This window comes from Zosterops lateralis (genome assembly GCF_965231275.1).
Source record: "Zosterops lateralis genome assembly, chromosome: 3".
NCBI lineage: Eukaryota > Metazoa > Chordata > Aves > Passeriformes > Zosteropidae > Zosterops > Zosterops lateralis.
In genome coordinates, this window is record NC_139764.1 from 85,227,152 (window position 1) to 85,249,051 (window position 21,900).

Consider the following 21,900-nt stretch of genomic DNA (forward strand, 5'->3'; position numbering starts at 1 on the left):
TCGGGTAAGCAGAAAAGGACTATGGGAAAGTGACTCCACTGAACTGGAGGTAGAAAAACAAGTTATGTAACCATCTTGTGTTCTTGTATGGTGGTTGGTTGAATCATGTTTGTTATAATTTAAAAGTATGTGACTGATAACAGGCTAATGGCTTAAAAAGGGTGGCTTTGTGGAATAAAGCAGCTCTCCTTTGCACCTGCCTGGGGACTCTGTGTCACCTCGGACCCTCAGCTCACAGACTGTACTTCTGAGCCTGCCTCTCTTAATGCTGCTGAAAGTAATTCAGTCCATGCCCCAGTCATTCGAAGAGAATCTCTGAGAAACTACTAAGAAAATTTTGTATAATATTCAGATAATGCAGAATAGCCAGGCAAGATTTTCAGTTATCAAGTAAACAGGTCTGTTTGCAAAGCATCTTATTAACATCAGTCACTATAACAGAAAAAGGCTTTATTAGCCTTTTGCTTACTCAGTTTAAAGCAGTTATAATTTAACTTTTTTGTAAACCTATAAACCTCTGGGTGATATAATCAAGTGCAGCTTCATACTCTTAACAAAAAATATTACATGGTTCTACACACCTAAGGATCTTGTTTTATGCAAAGCAATGCTAATACAAAAAAAGGATCAACATTTTAGTTTCTCACATTTTTCAGTTATTTACACAGAACAAAAAAAAAAAAAAAAAAAAAAAAAAAGATGAGATGAAATAGCTCTTCTGAGCTATTTAAGGGCTAGGAAGAAATGCATGCAAAAAATGAAATTTGCTTATACTTTGAACAACTCTGTATAGTACCTTCCAATTTTACTTCTTGTTTATAGAATGTAAATCTGTATATAATTTTAGAAATTTTCAGTAAATTATCCACTCTCTACATTTAAATCTGAGAGTCTTCAGCAAATGTCAGACTAGAGGCAGATCTGTAATTCATGTTTAATGGTCTGCATAAGCACAATTTGTTAAAAGGTGCTTTAGGTTATAGTTTCTATAAGCACACTAAATCTAATCTGGAATTAATCAAGTAAATAAATAAATTCACCAAATGGCAAATAAAGCTCTGTGTGCATTTGATTTGTAAATACATCTGTAAAATATTTTATTAACAGCAGGTGGCAACCTTTGAAAATTGGACTGCAGCAGTATGGTTTTACTTTTAAATATACACACGCAAATTATTTCAAGAATGGTTTTATAAGCCGCATCTAGTTCATCTTGTTATTGAGAGGATTCATATTAATCTTCTATTAGTGTTGTGCTTTTATAGTGGAAGTCTGCATTACCTATGCAAATTAGTTTGATTAGGACTCCAATGCAACTACTACTTTGTACTGCTTTTCAAATAATAAAATTTGTATTAAAATTAAAGAGATCATTTAAAAAGCAAGTTAAATTCAGTTAACTTCTACAGTATAGTGCTATAACTTTCTAACTACAAATAGTCTTTTTTGTTATTCTTCAAATGCAATGAGATTAATTGTTCTACTGTACTGCAAATACCTTGAAAACTGTTCTTTTATGGCTGTCAAGGGATAAACATGCTGTCTATTTTGATAACATAAAATTCACGTCTGATAAATTTCTCATTTCCTGACCTAAAGCTTCCCTGCCATTTAAGTCCTTCTCTGACTACCAGAGAACACAGCCTGCAAAAACGCCCAGAAGTCAGATTGCTAGATTGATTTTTTGCTGCTTCCTGGCTTGCAGTTCAGACCACTTAATTTCCCAAGTGGATGGCTAAAACATCTTACCCTACTAACACCTTACTTTTTTATCTTTCAGCTATCCAGCAGTGCATTCTTTTACTGTAGGACAATGTCTGTTTACAAGAAATAGTATCTGATTCACCAGATATTCTTCTTTATTCATCATATTTGAAGAAGTTCTAATGTACACTTTTATTAGCTTCTAGTGGGAAAACCAAATCTGCTGGGAGGGCAAAGCAAAAGTGATACAAAGTATATTTAAAAAGTGATATTTAAGCATTATATTAATGCTTAGTAATAGAAATATGTGACTTTCTTTTAAAATTACTTTCATTTTTATAAGATGTTGTTCATGTATTCATTAATTCATTCTCTGCACTATGGTAAGGCTCACTTGATCCTTTTTTTACTGCCCTGGAATTTACTCCAAATGCATTAGAGACGTCTCTTGTACACTGGATAAAAAGAAATATCAAATTACAAAACCAGCTCTGATATTCTCAGATACAGTGCATTCAAAGAGATTTCCTGTAGCAAATTGTTCATGCTTCAAGTACTATAGGCATTCCTAGGCAATCAATTTTTTTTTATGATAACTGTTTTTACTATGCTACTTTGCTTTACTCAAAGCATGATGCATTGCTCATCTGTCTAATAGGGCTAATTTGCACTTAGCTGCATAAACAGAAATCTACTGAGAAGACCACCAGTGACTTGTCTAAAGCAAGGCCAGATATGGCTCTTTATGGCTATTACTCTACAGATATTGATGTTGTCCTTCCTAATGCCCATTAATGTAAGCCATGCTGTAGTGTAAATAATAACAGCAATGATATTTTCATCTCACCAGGACACCTCTGTTCACTGCACCGTCTCACTTCCTCTCCAGTTCCTTCACACTGTTGCCCAGTCACAGCAGCACCTTGACAGATCCTTATCCGCCTCTCCCAGCCACCGTCACAGGATTTGGAACAGCCACTCCAGTGGCCCCACTGGTTCCATTGGCCATTTGCTGTTTGGAAAAATATAACTGCAGTGGTGATGACAGTCATAATGGAGAATTACTCTTTTAAAAAATTTATTTGTATAGTGCTGTTGTACAGTAACAATATACATTTACAATATGCCTAAGTACCATTAAAGGAAAATAAGTACAAACATTTTTGCATGTGATATTTTACAATCTTGGTTTTCACATGCTCTGACTGAGCAAATGAGGCTTAAAGGTAAGTCCTTATAGAAGCGACGCACCCTGGAAAGCTGCTTTTCTACTGTCAGATGATCATGAAATAGTCTCAGCACAAAAGTGAATCAGTTAATAAATATTTACTTTCTGGGTTCATGAAAAACTTAAGTTCTTTAGGCTTCAAAAATCTGCCTAAAACTGCTGAGTGTCCTTCAAACAGCAATAAAACCAAAAAGCTGATGCACAGCCTCCATGCAGCCTTTCAGGGCACATTCTTCAGCTTTTACCATCATCAAGTAAATAAGAATGAAGCCCCAGGACTCACAGAATCACAGAACTGTTAGGGCTGGAAGGGACCTCTGGAAATAATCCAGCCCAAACCCCCTGGCAAGGCCGGGTCACCGAGAACAAGTGACACAGGAACACCTCCAGGTGGGATTTGAATGTCCCCAGAGAGGGAGACTCCACAACCTCCCTGGGCAGGCTGTTCAGAAAATAAGTTCTTACTCGCGCTGACATGAAACTTCTTGTGTTGTAGTTAATGACTTTTGTTTTAGGGTCCCGGTGGGTGCGGCTGCTCTGGCCCTTGCAGCCCGCCGAGGCCAGCCCTGCCGAGGTCACCCTGCCGAGGCCGGCCCTGCCGAGGTCACCCTGCCGGGGTCACCCTGCCGAGGTCACCCTGCCGAGGCCAGCCCTGCCGGGGTCACCCTGCCGAGGTCACCCTGCCGGGCCCCGCTGCCGCCCGCCGGGTACTCACCGGTGCACTCGGGGTTGTAGCACTCCCGGCTCTCGGCCCAGGGCCCTCTGCACTCGGAGCCGCCGTGGGCCGCCGCCGTGCACTGCCTGCTGCGCTGCTGGGTGCCATTGGAGCAGGTCACCGAGCACTGGCTCCACGAGCTCCACTCCTGCCACTGTCCGTCCACTGCCGCGGCCACAAAAGAGATGGACACAGCAGAGTTACCAGCGGAGCCAGGCAGGACCTCGGGCTGGGCCCAGCCTGGCTGCTCACGGCAACCAAACACAGAAAACAACGTTATGAGCTGCTGTAAGCTAATGTAAAAGTGTTTCCCTTTTTCTTCAAGTAAAGAGTGTCCCATCGCCTCTAATTGTACACTGATACAAAAAAGGATAAATAATGATTTTGGTCACATACAGTTTGAAGGGTCTTATTGAAAACGAGGCCTTATAAAAAAGGCTGGTCTTTTTTGGCAAAAGTGAGGGCCATTCTTGTATCATGTAAATAAATCCTCTGAAGTAAATAAGCCCTCTGAAGTGATTTATACTTGCAGAGATAGTTCAGATAGGTCAGATTATAAAGTAACTGTCCCTGACGGTGAAACTCGATGTCTTTAGTTGAACAGGAAAAGGAAAATGGGAGTTACCATTGGCCCCCATACAGTCTCTCTTCTCTGTATTCACAATGCTGAACATATTTTTATCATTCATCCTCCCTGTAAGGTAAATGATCCCAGTTCTTCAATATTCTTTTGAGATAAAATGTAGCAGGACAGAAACCACCTCCTTTCCTTCCTTATCAGATCTGCTGTTGTGTTTGCATGTTGCATAATCTTCTTTCTGAATTTGTCAAATTAAATGTCTAAACAAAATGGAAATGGTGGAAATGGCTCTGTATTTAGTAATTTGTATTAGCCCATGCACTTGAGTTTGGATGAATGTTCTCCTGAGTTAAGGTTAATGACTGGTATTAATATTTTGTATATCAGAAAGCTTTTTCAGGTAAATGAAAATATTAAAAACCAAGATAATTAGAAACATAAAGCAATTATGCTTCCATACAAGTTAAAAACTATATGGTTGATAATAATAGGACTAGACATTATGTTTAAAAACAGGCAAGCATTATGAAATGTGTTATGACTAATTGTGCTAATTCAGGATCCTGCATTCAGAGAGATTGCGACAATCACCAGCTCCTCATTGCCCCTGCAGTTAAATATAATCTCAAAATGTAGGTTCTAATATAATTTTGATTTATACTAATCCTTGAAAACCTGGTTCTATAACTACTAGTGCTATATAAGCACCACCACTCCAAACAAGGAATTTCACTTGGTGCACTTGCCAAACCCTGTTTTCAGGATTCTTCTAAAGGGGAGTTGGAATAGCAGCTCCCTAAGCTGATGGTGTTAATATCTAAAATAAAAAGCAGAATCTTAAAGTTAGTGATTAAACATACTGTTCTGTATGGGTGCATTACTGTTCAATGAATAAATAGTAAACTATTTTGCTAATGTCAGAAATTAACAACAGAATATTTCAAAGATACTATCCATATTCTGGGCCCAGGCTCTCAGCACCAGTGAATTAAAGGGAAGAGATTTCCGAGGCTTTTCCCTAAAGTTATATATTAAATATTCTATGTAATGCCTGGTTGTGAACCACTTCTCAATGCAGATGCCTCTGAAGCTATGAAGCTGCGTCCTGATAATTTATTCAGAAGAAAATGGAAATCTTTCCAAACATGGATGTTAGTTCTACTCATTAATCATAAAAGGTTTATGTGAAGAGGAAAACATTATGGAAATTACATTTCAATGCACCATCTTCAGTTTTATTCGTTGCTATATAGTATTATTTAGGGTAGAAAAGATCAAATCAATTATTATACTGTCTTTGGAGAAAACTCATTCCGTGGTTTCTCATATATATTTCATACATCTCTCTTATTTATCTTTAGGAGAAAAGAGCATGTGAGTTTTCTATTTCAGAAATACCCTTAAAAAATAGAGATTTCAGCACGAAGATTCTCTTAATAAATTGAACATGCAAATTGCAGCAAATCTTAATATTGAGCAAAGACCTAAAGTGTTACTTTTAAATGTGACAGTACAGAAGTGCCTCTAAAAGTCATTTAGGTACAAATGAGGGTTCAAAATCCAGAGTTCCCAAATTGTTTATTTTGACAGATTAGGTGTAATATCTTTCATGTTTCTTCACAATACTGAAGTGAATTGGATGCATTAGAGGTATACATGTATTTTATATATACATTATGTGTATACATATGTCTACATTTTGAAAAACTTGGTTTAAATTAATCACAATCTAAAGACAAAAAATTAAAAATCAATTTTTGAAAGAATACTTTTTTTAGTAAGCTTTAATTTTAGTGGATGGACAGTTTAACATGAAGTCCATGCATTGTTTATTTGGTTAGTGGCAATTTTTTGAAATTGATTTAGCACATAACTACCAGAAATTAGGCACCGAAAATCTGTACTATAAGAACTTAATGGGGATTCAAATAATGCCCTAGCCTCTGTGAGCCTTTCTGTCTGTACACATGTAAATAGTATCCATTTTGAATAAATTAGCAATTCAAATATTATGGTTTCATGAATATGTTTGCCACATGATAAATAAATAATTACAGTGAACCTCTAAGCAAACGTAATTCATACAGATATGGTGAACACAAACTATGTGACCTCTGAATGTCTCTCTTTAAGCCACATTCAGGAAGTCATCTGCCTTTTGGTTCTCTGAGACCCATCCTGAATCAAGCCTTCCTACACAAGATACTGTGTGCTCTACAGAGAGAGTACTTCAAAGAAAGTAAATATTGTTTGCATCTGTCTTCAACAGTTACCATCCTGACTATATACTTTAACCACTACAATCAGAATTATGGACATTATTACTCAAGCTAGTTACTTTGGATAATTTCTTTTCCTGTGTTCAAAGAAATCCCAAGCAACATTAAATGCACTGTAGAAAAGCAGAGAGTTGCCGAATGAGCTCACCAGGGCAGAGTGCAATATTGCAAGGTTTGTGCTGTGTTTCAGGTCCATCACATGATCTTCCCCCATACTGGGGAGGTATACATGACCTTGTCCTAGTTCTTTGGCCTCGACCACATGTGAATGAACACAAACTCCAAGGTGACCATTCCTCCCAAACGCCATGTACTGCAACAAACCATACAGATTTTAACCAGAAACAGGCACTCAAGTAACAAAGGATTTCAAAATAAACAAGTTCAATATTTTAAATGCGAGTTATTTTGCCACCTTCAAAGAAATCAGTACATTGGTAAGCTTTATCATAGGAAAACACATACTTCTTAAAACTTAGTTGATTTTAATTTAATCATATTTTCTCTAAACTATATTTTAAAATATACTTTAAACATTTTCTCTAATCTTTAAACTAATCTTGCTATCATGGTTTCTCTTCTTTGACTGTTTTACACAAGATGACTTTCCTTTTCAGAAGTTAGTTATGAGATCTTTGGTCCTTGACTTGATATGTTTAATAGCCCTGATTTTCACAAGGTTAGTTTTTGTGAAAATCAGGCATACATTTTCTGTATCAAGGCAACTCTAAAATCTAGAAGCAATCAAAATTAAGCTTTCTTTTGAGATAACAGGAATAAATGCAGTAATTTATTACTATGTCACAAATTGGGGCAGTAATCTTAAAAGTTTTTTCAATTGTTTGAAGTCTGGTGGAAATATGGCAGCAGATTATCTTGATTATCTTCCCAAAAAATTCCAAGACCACATAAGTAAAAGAGATATGCACCATTACCTCACATGAGCATATTCATTGATTTGTTTAATAATACATGCTTTACTATTGGAAAAACATTCATTGAACAAACCACAAATGCCTTCAGAGTTCACAATAAATTACAAACTTATACCACTATCTTTATATTTGGTAATATATTTGTTTCTTATTATTAATATAATAAATCATAGAAAATGAATCTTGCTCTACTTTAAGCGTTTTCTATATGAGAAACTGATATACAATATCCATGTGAGCTTACATACCATATGCAACCCCTTTACAGAAAAATTCAGTGAAATTTTCAGAAAGTTCTCTACATATACATTTATTAAACAGTTCTACATAAGTTGAATAATACTGCAAAACAAAGTTTACCTATTTTTCTTCTGCTTAAATAAGAGCAGTTGCATAAATATAAATTAGGCAATGTGAGAACAGGAATGTAGTGATGAGAATTGCAACAATGTTAAGCATTTAAGAGAAATCCAAAGACTTAGTATCCATACTGAACATCTCACTCAGTACCACATAATTCTGTTTCTGAAGCCCTGTCTTTTTGAAGGGTGTCTGGAGGGACAAACTGTGTATAACATCTGAGTGTATCAGTGGTAATGATTCACAACATTACAGAAGAAATAGATTTTCTGTTTTGTCCTCACTTTTTTCATCACTGTGAAAGAATCTCTCATATATAGGTTTCCTTTGCCCTGAAGGCACATATCACCTGCCCAGTTTCTACAAATACAACCCTTTTCTTGCAGGAATCAGAATAACATTTCCTGAGGTGAAATTCAGTTGCAAGGCTGTGGAAGGACATTCAGCTCCCTGGCATATTATCACAAATTCATCAGTAAGATCAAGGGGAATTCAGCAAGTAGGTAAGTTCTATTGCCTTTCATTAAAAGTAAGAAAAATTGTCATTTCAGGCACTGTGTTGAGATAAAAAGTTTGTTAGTTAACTTCTGAGAAATTGTACCTGACAGAAAATGTCAAACTTTATTCAGGAAAGATTTTAACCCACTGGACAACAGCTCAGTTGATGAAAGGTTTTCATTTGGTCACGTAAAAGTGGTTCAAAAAGACCACATCCTACATCCTTATTATCTTACTTTAAATATCACATCCATCTGCATTATATTAAAAAAAAAAAAAAATAACCCTCAGGAACAGTCCGAAGTAATGTTAAAGTGACAGATTTTAGTCTAGTTAGTTTAGAAACCTTGATTAATTGTGACTTTTTTTCAAACCAGAAAGTTTAGCACTTCTAAAAATAGTAAATTTAGGATTATACCTGCACATAACTTTTTCAGATTAATCTGTTTTCAACAAGTGTTATACTTCTACAACTGTTTTGATTCAGCTTTACAATCCAAATATTTTTTTCTCATTGGAAAAAAATTAAATTAAAAATTCAGACACATCTCCGAGATTCCAAATTTTTATCATATGAGTAAAATTAAGGAGAAAATTTGTCAGCTCAGATTCCAAACAATAACCAGTAATAACAATGACATAATTTTGTCTCTTGATACCACAATGGTTGATTAAAATGTTCAGATGCAACCAGAATTTAAAAAAGTTTAAAAATTACCTAAACAAAATTAATCCAAATTCTAAAGAGATTATTCTCTAGAAAAATAATACTGTGTGTAGACATTGAACACAGTTTTTCGGGGCATGTATAAGTTTAAGCCTATTGCCTAATTTGGGATTTTGATTCTAAGCTGTCAAAATTTTCTAACTTAGTTGTCTTTATGTAAAAAAAAAAAAATAATAATAATAAATGCCAAATGGCTCTTTAAAGGTACTGTCTTTAACCAAGAGGATGTATATTTCTTCTAGCAAGAGCTGACTGCATGCTAGCAGCAACACAGTACAATTCTTACGTGATTTTGGAACTAAACATAAGCCAAAACAAAATGTTTCATTTTGGGTGCACTGAAAGCAGCCTCTATTTGTTTGTGGTTTAAATTAAGCTGTGCCAAAAATCATCTTCCATGACAAATTTTATCTCATTAAGTAAAAATTTCACAGCACCTTCTTGCATTTATAGACTTTTGTTTCTTAAACTAGTAGTCCAATAATAAATAGGTTTAACGCTAAAACAATGCATTACAGAAGTGCTCATTATTATCCAGATTATCTTTAAAAGAATATCTTAATTTAAAGTTTCTTGACCCTGATTTTTATTTCTGTTATTTTATTTACATCTTAGTTCTTTAACACTATTTTCTAAATGCAAAAAATCCCCTATAGCATCTGATGAATTATAGCCAGATGAGCTAAGCCAAACTACACCAGATGGAGAGCTGGCCCGCAGAGGAGTTACTGTTTTCTATAACACAGTTTCAGATGCAAGATTCATTATTTGGGACAAAAATATTCAGATTATTGCCAGCTTCTCTGTCAAAAACATTGCTAGCACAACAAGTTTGGATTACTGCAAAGCATTTTTCCCGTCTCTCTGCCACTCTGTGAACCTAATCATGTTGAAGTGAACACCCACAGTGTTCATAACACACAACTGCTGTGAAGTAGAAGGAGGCGTTAGGCCATGTTGGCCTTCATCCTACAAACATATTTTGTGAGCTTTTTATTGGGGTTTAAATGCTTTTGATTTGTTCAGCTTTAAATTGAACAGATATTGAAAAAAATATGATGGCCATTGAGGTTGGTGCAGGTCCAGTATTGTTTAACATCATCAGTGACACAGACAGTGTGATTGAGCACACCTTCAGTAAGTCTGCAGACAACACCAAGCTGAGTGGTGTGGTTGACAAACCTGACAGACAGGATGTCATCCAGAGAGATCTGGACAAGCTGTAGAAGCAGGCCCATGGGAATGCTATTATGTTCAACAAGGTCCAGCACATGGCTTGGGGTAAATCTGGCTTCAACACAGGATGGGAGACAAAGGGATTGAGAGCAGCCCTGCAAAGAAGGACTTCAGGCTGCTTGTGAATGAGACATTGGACCTGAGCCAGCACTGTGCATTTGCAGCCCAGAAAGCCACACACATCTTGGGCTGCATCAAAAGCATCGTGGCCAGCAGGGTGAGGGAGGAGATTCTGCCCCTCTACTCCACTGTGATGGGACCCCAGTTGGAGTGTTGCATCCAGCTCTGGGATCCTCAGCATAGAAAGCCATGAACAAGTTGGAGCTGGTCCACAGCACTGCAACAGAGATGATCAGAGGGTGGAACAGCTCTCCTATGAAGACAGAATAGAAAAGTTTGGGTTGTTCAGCCTGGAAAAGAGGTCTCCATGGAGACATTATTGTGGCCTTCCACTACTTAAAGGAGGCCTCTAAGAAAGATGCACACAAGCTTTTTGTCAGGCCTGCTGCAATAAAATAAGGGAGAGAAAAAAGGGAGGTAAGCAAAACTACCTTAGCAAGTAGCAACAGCCAAAGTATAGCATTTGAGAATACAAATGCTTGAAATGGCTTAGCGTCTTCCTGCTCCTACCATGTCTTGCTTTACCCATAAGCCTGAAAATGCTAAGCTACAGCTAAATTTTGTGGCAAAAGGTGTTAAAGGCAATGGAGAAGGAAAAACAGAAGCTCAGGTGATCTGCAGGCATGGAAATCCCATGTTCTTTCCCCTTAAGTTTTAGCTGTGTTAGAAATTATTCACTAAACTGAAATGAATCAGTAGCACTGCAGTAATGGATCTTGAGGTGTCCCCACTCACAAAAGAATCAGTAACAATAAAAATTATTTGAGCCATGTTTTGTTGTCTGCTATGCTGCACTTCTCTAGAATAGTATTGGTCTGAAATAAATATAAATAACTGAAAAATTATGTAAAAAGTGGTTCCTTCATTATTTCGCTTGAACTATCAGTAATACTGATAAAAAATTTAAAGTTCTATTTCATTATATGCATATATATGAAGCTAGGTGAATCCCATTTTCCAAATTTTCCAGGACATTGAGATCACAGAGAAATATGTTCTCTAACATTCCAAGTGAGTATCTTGGACAGCATATAAAATATGTTAGTGTATATAAAGAATATCTAAAGGCAATAGAAAAAATAGTCTGAAAGCTTTGCATTAGTATTTGCAAGTTTAACAGGTTCCTTTGAAGACTATGGATAGGTGCATGAAGTACACCAGGTTATTCTGCATATTTTTTTTTTTATGTTGAATGGGCAACTTTTTGATTAGGAAACATTGCAGCTCTCACAAAGCCCCCCAACCTTTTACTTATCATTTTGTCAAACATCTGTTTTAAATACACTAGTGTACACACCATAGTTTTTTATGGTTGGACCAGGGATAATCCTGAACTATGCAACTCTCTGAGTCAGGATACATAATCGAATGAGGACAGAGGATATTTGGGCTAATTGTTAAAGTTAGGGATGTTTGAAAAATTAATGGAGCTATGCCTAGGAAAAGCATATTTCTAAATTGTTAATCTTGCACAATGCTACACACAAGTGACCCTGTAGTCAGACAGAGAACATAAATTAATAAGGTTATTGTAACTGCATGGAACAATGTGCAAGATTAAGCCCAGAAGACAAATTATTTAGGAAAGGTAACTCAAGATACATAGAGATTATCAGAATCAGCTGTGGTGAGTTGAAAAAGAAAATATCTTGGCAGTGTAGACATTAAGAATTGGTAGCCTTTGCTCATACCGGGTATGTGGAAACAAAAGCTCAAGTGTGAAGATATAAGGAAACAGCTTTTTGTCACCTGAGAAATATGGAGCAGTGTTTTGGGGTGAGCATTGTTAAAAGTTTTTTTGACCATATCATATCTAAGAATTAACTTTTTTCCAGTTTTAATTGGACAGCAAATTAATTACCTTGATTTTCGCATTACCTGGATTTTGTTTTGTTTTGTTTTGGGTTTTTTTTATTTGTTTTGCTTTGTTTTTGTATGAAAACGTCGTATCACTTTCTGGAGACAATGAAGATAAAATTCTGAAAATCAGGTGATTTAATCCTGTTTCCTCTTCTTAGTACTAATTTGCAAGAAATCATGCAGAACTCATTGTGAAAGTTGGACTGTATTTTCATGTTCATTCTTCACATAGCTTCAAATGAATACTTCTATTTTTGATAGTTTGCAATGTTTGTTCATTTCTTTTATAGTTCTCCTTTTTCCCTTATTTTTGTACTTGAGAGTTCTTTTGCAGTATTTCCCACCTCTGGCACAATCTGAGCTACTCTGACTGTTTTAGAAAATACCTGCCATTTTTATATTGAAACACTTCCATGTGTAAAATTCTACCACTCCTAAAGTATTAAAATTCAGCTCTAACTAGACATTTCTACTCTGAAATATTAGAAATGTTCATGTGAATTGCTTAACTTCAGCACAATAGAAAAGCAGTAGGTGTTGAGAGCAATTCTTGTTACCATCACGCATTATCTGGAGAAAATCTTGTAGGTTGCCTTCCATTACAGAGGCTCCCTAAATGCTTATAATGCTTATACAAAAATTCTGATGGGATCACATGCAATTCCCATTGGCTATTTTTCAACACACAGTAACATGAGAGTTTGATTCTACATATTACTGCTCATTGAGATAAAGTCCAAGAGTTCTCTCGTTTGACAATTTCGTTTACTTCAAAAATGGACTGAGCTTCTCCAGAAGCTGAAGATGGCTCACCATCCTCTTGAGATCAAATATTACAGAGACCTGAGGAATTTTTACATCTGAAGGATGGTATATAGTCTTTTTTTATTATTATTATTTTGCATTTCAGTCACAACAGAAGAAAAATAATGTAGTCATGGGGCATATGCCTTCCCTCTTGCTTCCCATCATAGATTATCCACAGGTAAAGTCTAAAGAAAGATTTGCCCTTTCAGCAACTGACTTGAATATGCCTGTCTCTTCTCCTTAGTGTATAACTACTGCTGAACTCCAACGATGCCCAGATCTCTCAGACAAAAGGAGTAGGAAAACTGTGATGCAAGACACTGATGACCTTTACTGTATGTCAGATGTAAGAGAGTTCCTTTTGTCTGATCTTTTTTCCTTTGATAGGTAGCTGTTGCCCTTTCTTGCCAAAACAGTGTAAAGGGAAGTCCATGAAGACAGAGCTATGCATAGAACATTGTCTGGCCCATTGCCTAGAAGAGAGTATTCTAAATGGCAAAACAATTGCAGTGTCAAATAATATATGTAAACCCACCCTCTTAATTAGTCTCTGCTCCTTAATGTATTCATGATCTGGATTTGTTCCCTAGTTTGTCTTTGTACTCATGCTAACTTCTCTTTCCTGAGTGAAAACGAGAGCATATAGACCTTTTGAAAAAAATATGAAACTGTCAGTTAAAAAGGTGCTCTTGTTCCATATCTTGACTGTTCTGAAAATAAAAATAATAACCTATATGAAAAAAATTCACAGGTGAATAGAATTACAATTCTCTGCTGTAATTGAAATGCCCCTATAAAATCCACATTAATGATAATAAAAATTAAAAAATATATAGTTTCAAATTCTTATAATTATACAGTTCAAAAACATCCAAAATTTTATTTATTGGCTGCTAACACTACCTGGACAGAGGGCAGTGTTATTGCAAACCCTTGATTCTCTTAAAGGGCCGCTGCAGTGTGTCCCGTAAGGTGATACACAAGTTCTGGTTCGCACCTGCGACCCTTGACCACAAGTAACTGAACACGTACTCCATTGGGCCCACTCTTCAACACCAGATTCACCTGTATTCAAGACAACAAACAAACATGAATATAGACATAAGTATTATTGACACAAATTTTTTTTCCTTTTCTTTTTTTTTTTTTTTTCCCTGAAGCTCATTATCGTCTGCTCTTATAAATCAAAGAAAACGGTACCACACCAAAATAAATACTTAAAGGTTTATGGAGTAAAGCACCTGTGAAAATATGCAATGAATAAAAAACAAAGACACCTACAATGCTGCAATCACATACCGCCTGTCAGAGGGGAACAGTTTGATGTCTTAGCATCATTTACAACTTAATGAGAACTACTGCCCTTCAACACTTCAGAAACAACACTACCCTCAGGATTCTGTAAGTACATAGACAACTCTTTTTATATAATAGCAAAGGATTTATCTTTGATATTTATACTTATCCCTTGAAAATTAAGGCTCAGTAACAGTTTAAGGAACCTTACAAGTAAGGGAATTCCAATGAAAAAAACCCTAGACAAGCCAACCCCTAATGGCTAACATTTTCTTCAGCAGAGTAATACAGCATTCAAAAGAAGTTCCTTGGCAAAGAAAAGCTTTTTTTAAACTAAATTTTAACCTGAAATGTGGGATGGAAACTTTGATAATTTGTTGCATATATCTTGCTTTTGACCTACAGGTATGCTGAATTCTTGGGTGTGCCAGACCTCATTACTGCACATAATACATACTACTATGTTCACAATTGTCAAATGTGATTTATTAATACTGTATATAAGAAAAGAGGATTTTTTTTTAGTTTTTGAGAGATAGAATTTTTTTTTTTTGTTTTGAAAACAAATAATGTAGAAAGTTTTCCTGCATGGATGCTCTGGAAAGAATGCTTGAATTTAATTCTCATGAACAGCTATATGCACAAAGGAATTTCTATTCAGAAAAACAGATCCCTTGAGTATTCTCAGAAAGCAAAAGCAAAAATAATGTGACTATACCTCACTAAACAATTTGGGTAAATAACTGTGCATTGATGTTTAGCTTCTTTTAAAAATCAGCATGTAATGTAAAATGGCAGCAGAAACCCTTATTGCATGCTTGATTTTTAAGTATAAATCCTTTTTGAAACAAATGGGACTTTCTGTTTTAAAATCAGTGGCATGATAAAATCTGCAGTCTTGAAGAGCTTGCTTGAAATTTCAGTTATCTCAGTATACTTGTAGTCTTCCAATAGTTTTGATGCTGATCACAATCGAGGGATTGTCTGCAAACCAGGAATATTCTGGTGCTATCTTCCAAGAATGCTGTAAATGACATACTATTTCTTGAAACTCTGCTTTGTAGCAAGAATCTGTGAATCTCTCCAAGCTTTCCTTTGATTGTTTTTTCCCCCGAGGTCAAGCATGAAACCTTTGCAAAATGATTGTTTCTGCTAGACTTCTAAGATTCAATTCCAAGGCTATTCAATGCTTTAAAAATAAATAAAAAAGTGCTTCTTATTCAGTAAAAAGACAGAATGTTTTATAATTAGCACACAAACCCCTCTGTTTTTAATAAAATTATACGCAATTCCAAAAATTTCTATGGAAAAACACAAAATTATGAGCTTTCTACACACAAAAATTCACCAGTGATTTTTGTAGTCCTTTTCTTTATTTGTTTGGTGAAAAAATGAAAAAAAAAAAAATCACTGATTATTGTCTTAATAGTTCTTGTGACATGAATTCATCTCTTTGATTATGCAGTTACATGGCTTGGGTTCAGGTTAGATGATACAACATGCTAAATATATTTAATATGTATGTAGACATTAACAATTATAGAATATGTAATATAAGCCCTATATGCATGGTAAAAAGACTTGTATTACTGTGGGCTTCTAGGCTAATATCTTTTGTCTTTTCCTACATGTTTGAAGTTTGACTTTGCCTTTGTTAAAATGGTTTAGATAAAAGGTCAAACAGCAGAAAAAGTCTAAATTATGTTTTTCAACATGTTCCTCATTATGTAAAACAGTTATATATACTCAGTGTAAACAATCTGTTATTCAACACAGACATGTTGACAGTGCACAGCTAATAAAATAGGGACATTAAAAATTTTAAAAAATATTTTCTTTAATATTTTACAGTGATAAAAATTTTACTCTTAACCTGTGAAATATGATGGAAAATAGCTGCAACATGATTATCATACTGGTGTCAGACTATTGTGTGACTGAGTGAATTTTGAAATTAGAATTAATTATTTTGAAATTAGTATTCATTATTAGAAGTCCTGAGAATATATGTACTATTCATTCACAAAAGGCATAATCTCTTAATATATATCATCATATATTAAGAAGTCTTAAACATTTTCTGGAGAAAGATCCTCCATAATAACATGCTGTACAGTACAAAAAGAGCAAAATAAAGACAAAGTAAAAAACACCAGCTGCTTTGCTTCCTTTCATACAATGCATTATGATTTTTTGGAAATTTTTAAATTTTCAGAGTATTTTTTTACTGCTTTCAGGATGATTATTACTTATTTTAAAATATTTAAAAGAAGGGAAATATTTTCACATATATATCTCATTGATATCATTGTTAATGTACTGTTTTAATTTAAGCACATAAAGACTGCTATATTTTCTAGAATAAATCTAGGTTGAGTATGTAATCTGCAAATATATCTTCCATTGTTTGTTTTTCTCTTATCCATTTTTTTCTTTTATTAATTTAAGATTTTGAAAGGGCTACTTTTTATTTACCTTCTTGTTTTCTGTTATTTGATAACTCTTTAATTTTATATCAATAATAATAAATCTAAAATCTCAAATTATCTCTTAGCAAGCTACCAAACTCTTACTCTCCCCTGATGCTTGACATGTAAGAGGAAACATAACTTACTGTATGGAAGGCCTCATTGATCTGTGTAAAACTTACCTGCATTATACTCTCTAAATCCCATAACACCTAAAGGGAAGGATCAGTCCAAACACATAAAATGACAAATATAGAACAAGAAATTATTCACACAGTATTTTTAAATAAATGTTTATACTGCCTCAGAACACTCTCCAAAACCAGAACAATGCATATTTTAATACCATATTCTAAAACTCTTCCATTCCCCGCAAAATTTGGTGGATTAAGTCCACGATTCTAACAGTATTAAATGCTTTTCATAAATCTTTTCCAGGACATTTCTCTGTTCCCATCCCTTTGCCTTTTAAAAACATACAAACATTTTGTTGCACTTTTGTATCTGTTTTATTATTACACAAAATAAAATATCAAGGCTTAAAATATAAAACCTCATAAACTCAGTAACTAATTACTATTAATATTTCTTAGTGCGTAAATTAATGAGATAGATATGTTAGGAAAAACCTTATGAATCAGTTTAGGAAGATATCACAATCATTTTATTGCAAGAAAAATGAATGCATTACAGGTGAAGAAAATATGCAATGATCACTACAAAGGAAAAACAAAATGAAGAGATGAAAATTAGTATGTCCAGAAAGAGCACAAGTATTACGTAAAATGTGTTAACCTGAAGCATGAAAAATATAGATTTCCCCAGACTTTGGCATCTAAATTTATATGCTCATACATCTTACATGCTTTCAGAACAGGACCTTGAAAACCAATCCTGTGTGATTTTGAAGGTTGATCTCCCACTTCACACACACAATGTATTGGAAGGTGATGGTATAAGTGCTGCAATTGTAATGCAGCTCTCTAACACCCAGAATAGATGCACTGCAATGCATGACTAAAAATTATCAAATACAAGATTTGTATGATATTATTAAAGTTTTAGGGATTTATATGGGGAAAAAAACCCAGATAATTTTACTGATTTTTTGAGTAATTGTATGAATTCAAGAACCAGCATAAAAGCAAAGGTGTTATTCTATGTAGTAAGCAACTAACATTATATGTCTGAACTTGGTATGTAAGTGATAAGTTCTACTTGCCTAAACAGAAACTGCCTAGAGACCTAGAGAATTCTAGGCTCTTTTCTTCCACTGCATTTGCTTACAGTAGTATCTGGGAGTTAGCCATAAAAGCAATCCTATAGATTAATACAAGGGAAACAGACATTTTCCCATTCTAAATTTGTTACCAAACAGATGTACATTGATTGGCTATACATATACTTAGATTGCTTAATATATTGATTTCTGCAAATCTGTTAAGTAAAGCACCCTACCACTAAGGAAGTCAACATGCAACATAACTAGAAGCAATTATAGCTCTTTTACAGAAGTGCATAAAAACTGGAAGCATTATATACAACTGATGCAGGCATATATTCTAGGTTAGTTACTATGGAATACAGAAGAAGTTGTTTCAAATCCATACAAAAATTATGGGGCACAAGATTTTCAACTCAGTAACTTACTGGAATGTAGGGTACCAGTAAAGAGTTGGCTTTTACCAACAGATACATGGATCATTATTGAAGTCAAAATGGACAGTAGTTTTGGTGTATGAGAGCTTAATGCAACTCACCACTAAAATTTTATCATTGACCACAAAGACAGCTGTGGTAACTGTTGGTAAACTGGCTAATCAGGCTATTTTTTTTTTTTTAAATTACTTCAGTTCCAGGTTTTCAATATCATCTTGGTATCTTTAGATAAAGAAGATGAAGTTGCTCAAACAAAATCAGAAAATATGTTTTAGATTAAAAACTGTTAGATAATTTGCACATTCAATTAAAAACTACTTACGGCCAATTTCATTTAGCAATTATGAATCTGGAAACTAGAGAACAGAGCATCGTGCTAGGCCAAAGATAGTAAATGCTGAATGCATGCACATTAAAGTCACCCCAGTAATTAATTAATTTGATAAATGCCTAAAGCTGGGATTAGACAGTCTATTTATAAAGAAATTCTGAAGCATGTTCTTAACATCTTTGAAAAAAGGTTAACATGTCACAGTGAGCTGTCCTGTGTTTTGTACATGTGAGACTGCTTTTATTACTAAAGAAATTCATATTTACACTAAATGATTCAGTATTCACATTCACAATGCATGTTTTTGCATGATCTACCTAATTCTTAGCTACTTTATTTATGGACTTTAACTGGTGAAAAAAAAAATGATACAAAAAAAGTATCAGCTTAGAAAACTGACAAATATGCAGCAAAAGATTATGGAAACATGCAGTGGTCTTGCTAAAATTAACAACAGTAAATAGAAAAAATGTAACTGATGTATTACCAGTTTGTGCCATAAATTTAGCAGCATCAGCTTGTTCCTGAGGGACCCTTTTCTCATGAACAGATCGAGGTCGCTGACTTTTAATTGTATGATCTCCCATCATTCCAAATTCTAAAGACAGAATAAAGGTTTATGAAAGCTTGTGTGTAGACATTTCTCAAAAGTCACATACTGTCTCATGCAATATGTTCCTAAACATACCTGGAAGTTGCTGGCAAGTCAGGCAAATGATCATGGCAGTTAACATCAACTTAACTTTGCTACACTCAGCTTTCAACAAATACTTAAATTTATGTCTGCAGATTTTCCATTATGATTTTATTTTATGAACCAACATTCAATGTAGTGACACATACTATAAATCAGCTGTATGACATGGGAAAAAAACAATTATTGAAATGCAGACATTCTATTCCTTTATTTTATATCAGTGCAAACCACACCAGAAAATAACTGTGACAGTGTTAGACGTTGCTGTTCTGTGGCAGAGCCTGCTGCTCCTCCAGAGGACTTCTATTTCTGCACTCATCTTTTAGGCTGATGAAGCCTTAACAGAGATAACAAGTCATCTTTGGGAATGGTGGCAATGGGAAATTATAATAATTTAGCCAATAAACTGTTTAATTTTTCAGCTGAATACAGCAGAACAAGTGCTTGTGATCTGTTTCCTTCCTGAAACCTCTCAGTTAAAAAGACTGTAGATTGTATTTTTACTCTCCACATAGATTTTAACAGGGAAAACTTATGAAAAATCAGTGACATCAAGGCCGAGGGTGTAGGAGACAAGAGTTCTTTAGTTGTTTATCCTGTTATCACTGCTGTCATTTTCCCTCTCTTGTCTTGTGCAAACCTCCTAGACTTCTACCTTAGCTCCACTTTTCATTTTGTAATGAAATGCAGAAAGTCTTTTGCACTTAGAGGGAGACTGCTGTGTCTTCAGCACAGTTCCCTACCATTCTCCCAGGCATGCACACAGCTGTCCATAGCTCAGTGCTAAATATTCTGTAAAAAAAAACCCCAAAAAACCTGGGACTCTAATTCAGGAAGCATGTGCTGGGGAATGTGGGTTAACATTGAAACTACTTTAACTACCATCACACGAAGTTCCTGATGAGGCTGAAGGTGTCTGAAACACTAGGAACACAAAAAATTAAAAAATACCTTTCACTGGAAGGTTACCTTGCAAATGAAAAATTCAAAATTCTCCCCAATTTGTAAAGTCATGAAGATAATAAAACTTACCTTTCTGCCTCAAAAACCACAAAACATTATATGAGATGTAAATATCACTAATAAATATTATTTGCAAACACATTGTTTTGATAAGTCATTTAGACATTAAAATTTCTATTTAAGAAAACAATAAAATATAAACTTATTTTTAAGGGGCCAGTCAGAAGAAAGTTTTTTTTTCCTTTTCTAGTAAACTATTAATGTATTTCTCCAAATTAGTGCTTCTTTTTGTATATATACATTAATGGCACCACTTAAAATATAAATTTAATTATTAATTTGAGAACAGCAATGCAGTTTGCATTCTAAAGAGAATATTTGAAAATATAGTTAACAAAATATATTTTGAGGATTAAACATTCAACATTTTTAATACATCCCAGAAATAAATATAAAAAGATAATTAAATTATATATATACACATGCAAATATATAGTATATATATGTATGTGTATATATACATATGTATGTTAAAAATTATTAATAAATATTACAAAATACACCTCTTCTATAGTTCCTCTGATTTAGGATAGCTTTTTATTCTGTGGAAAATCTCTTATTACAATCAATATTCTAATGCAAATTATGATTAGAATATTTTTACAATTTTTACAAGGTGCAGTACAGATGACACATTCAAACTGTAATTTATAACATGGTAATGGCCGGAGACTTTACATAGCTTTTTCCCCAAAGAGGCTGTCACAGCAAGGCATGTTTACTCTGAGTTTGTTGCCTGCAAGATCTCTGTGTGTCACGCAGTTTAGAGGGTATGGCACCATTCTTGCATAAGACTTAGTTCTACTTTTGCAGTTACAGAGTGCAATAATGGGAGACTTTTGCTAGAGGAAGGCTTTCCAGAGGCATACAGGGAGGTGGTGAATGTTCTGGTCCCAGTCCTTCAGCAGCCTGTGCTGGGTGTGGGCACATGCAGTGTCCTGCAGGACAGAGACTGCTGGTGAAGAGGCAAAAGGATGTCTGGGAGATCAGTTCCCTGCATTGTGGATAATACCTGATGTAGCTCCAGTCATAACGATGGAGTTACCAATACCACTGAGCACGATTATAATGCCTCATTTTTTTCATTTTTCCACTTAAGCAACAACACATTTTCAATTCACTTCAACTATTGCTGATGGTCTTTAAGATGCACTTTTCAGCTAATCTCCCTTTGATATATTAAGCATTTCTATGGCAAGTATATATTAAAGATAAATTTTTCATTACCCAGATAAAAATATTTTTATAAGTTTTGTCAAGAAAAGCAATGCTCTTCTTTTCATATTCAGCTAAAGTATTTAACCAAATGCCACATGAGATCAAAAGCAGTACCAGGAAATGCAATGTACTCACATGGGTGACGCCTCATTAAAATTG

The 21,900-nt window shown here is 34.8% G+C and overlaps 1 protein-coding gene across 1 annotated transcript in view; it reads right to left on the minus strand.

Annotated features, from left to right (window-relative positions):
* Positions 1-21,900, minus strand: part of ADGRB3 (adhesion G protein-coupled receptor B3) — a 445,728-nt gene that overhangs the window by 245,468 nt on the left and 178,360 nt on the right. Inside the window, exons 3-7 of the mRNA XM_083856501.1 lie at positions 19,291-19,401; positions 13,953-14,114; positions 6,655-6,819; positions 3,648-3,812; positions 2,552-2,716 (exon numbers count right to left, since the gene is read on the minus strand). Coding sequence (XP_083712627.1) covers positions 2,552-2,716; positions 3,648-3,812; positions 6,655-6,819; positions 13,953-14,114; positions 19,291-19,401 — 768 coding nt within the window. The remainder of the gene's footprint in view (positions 1-2,551; positions 2,717-3,647; positions 3,813-6,654; positions 6,820-13,952; positions 14,115-19,290; positions 19,402-21,900) is intronic.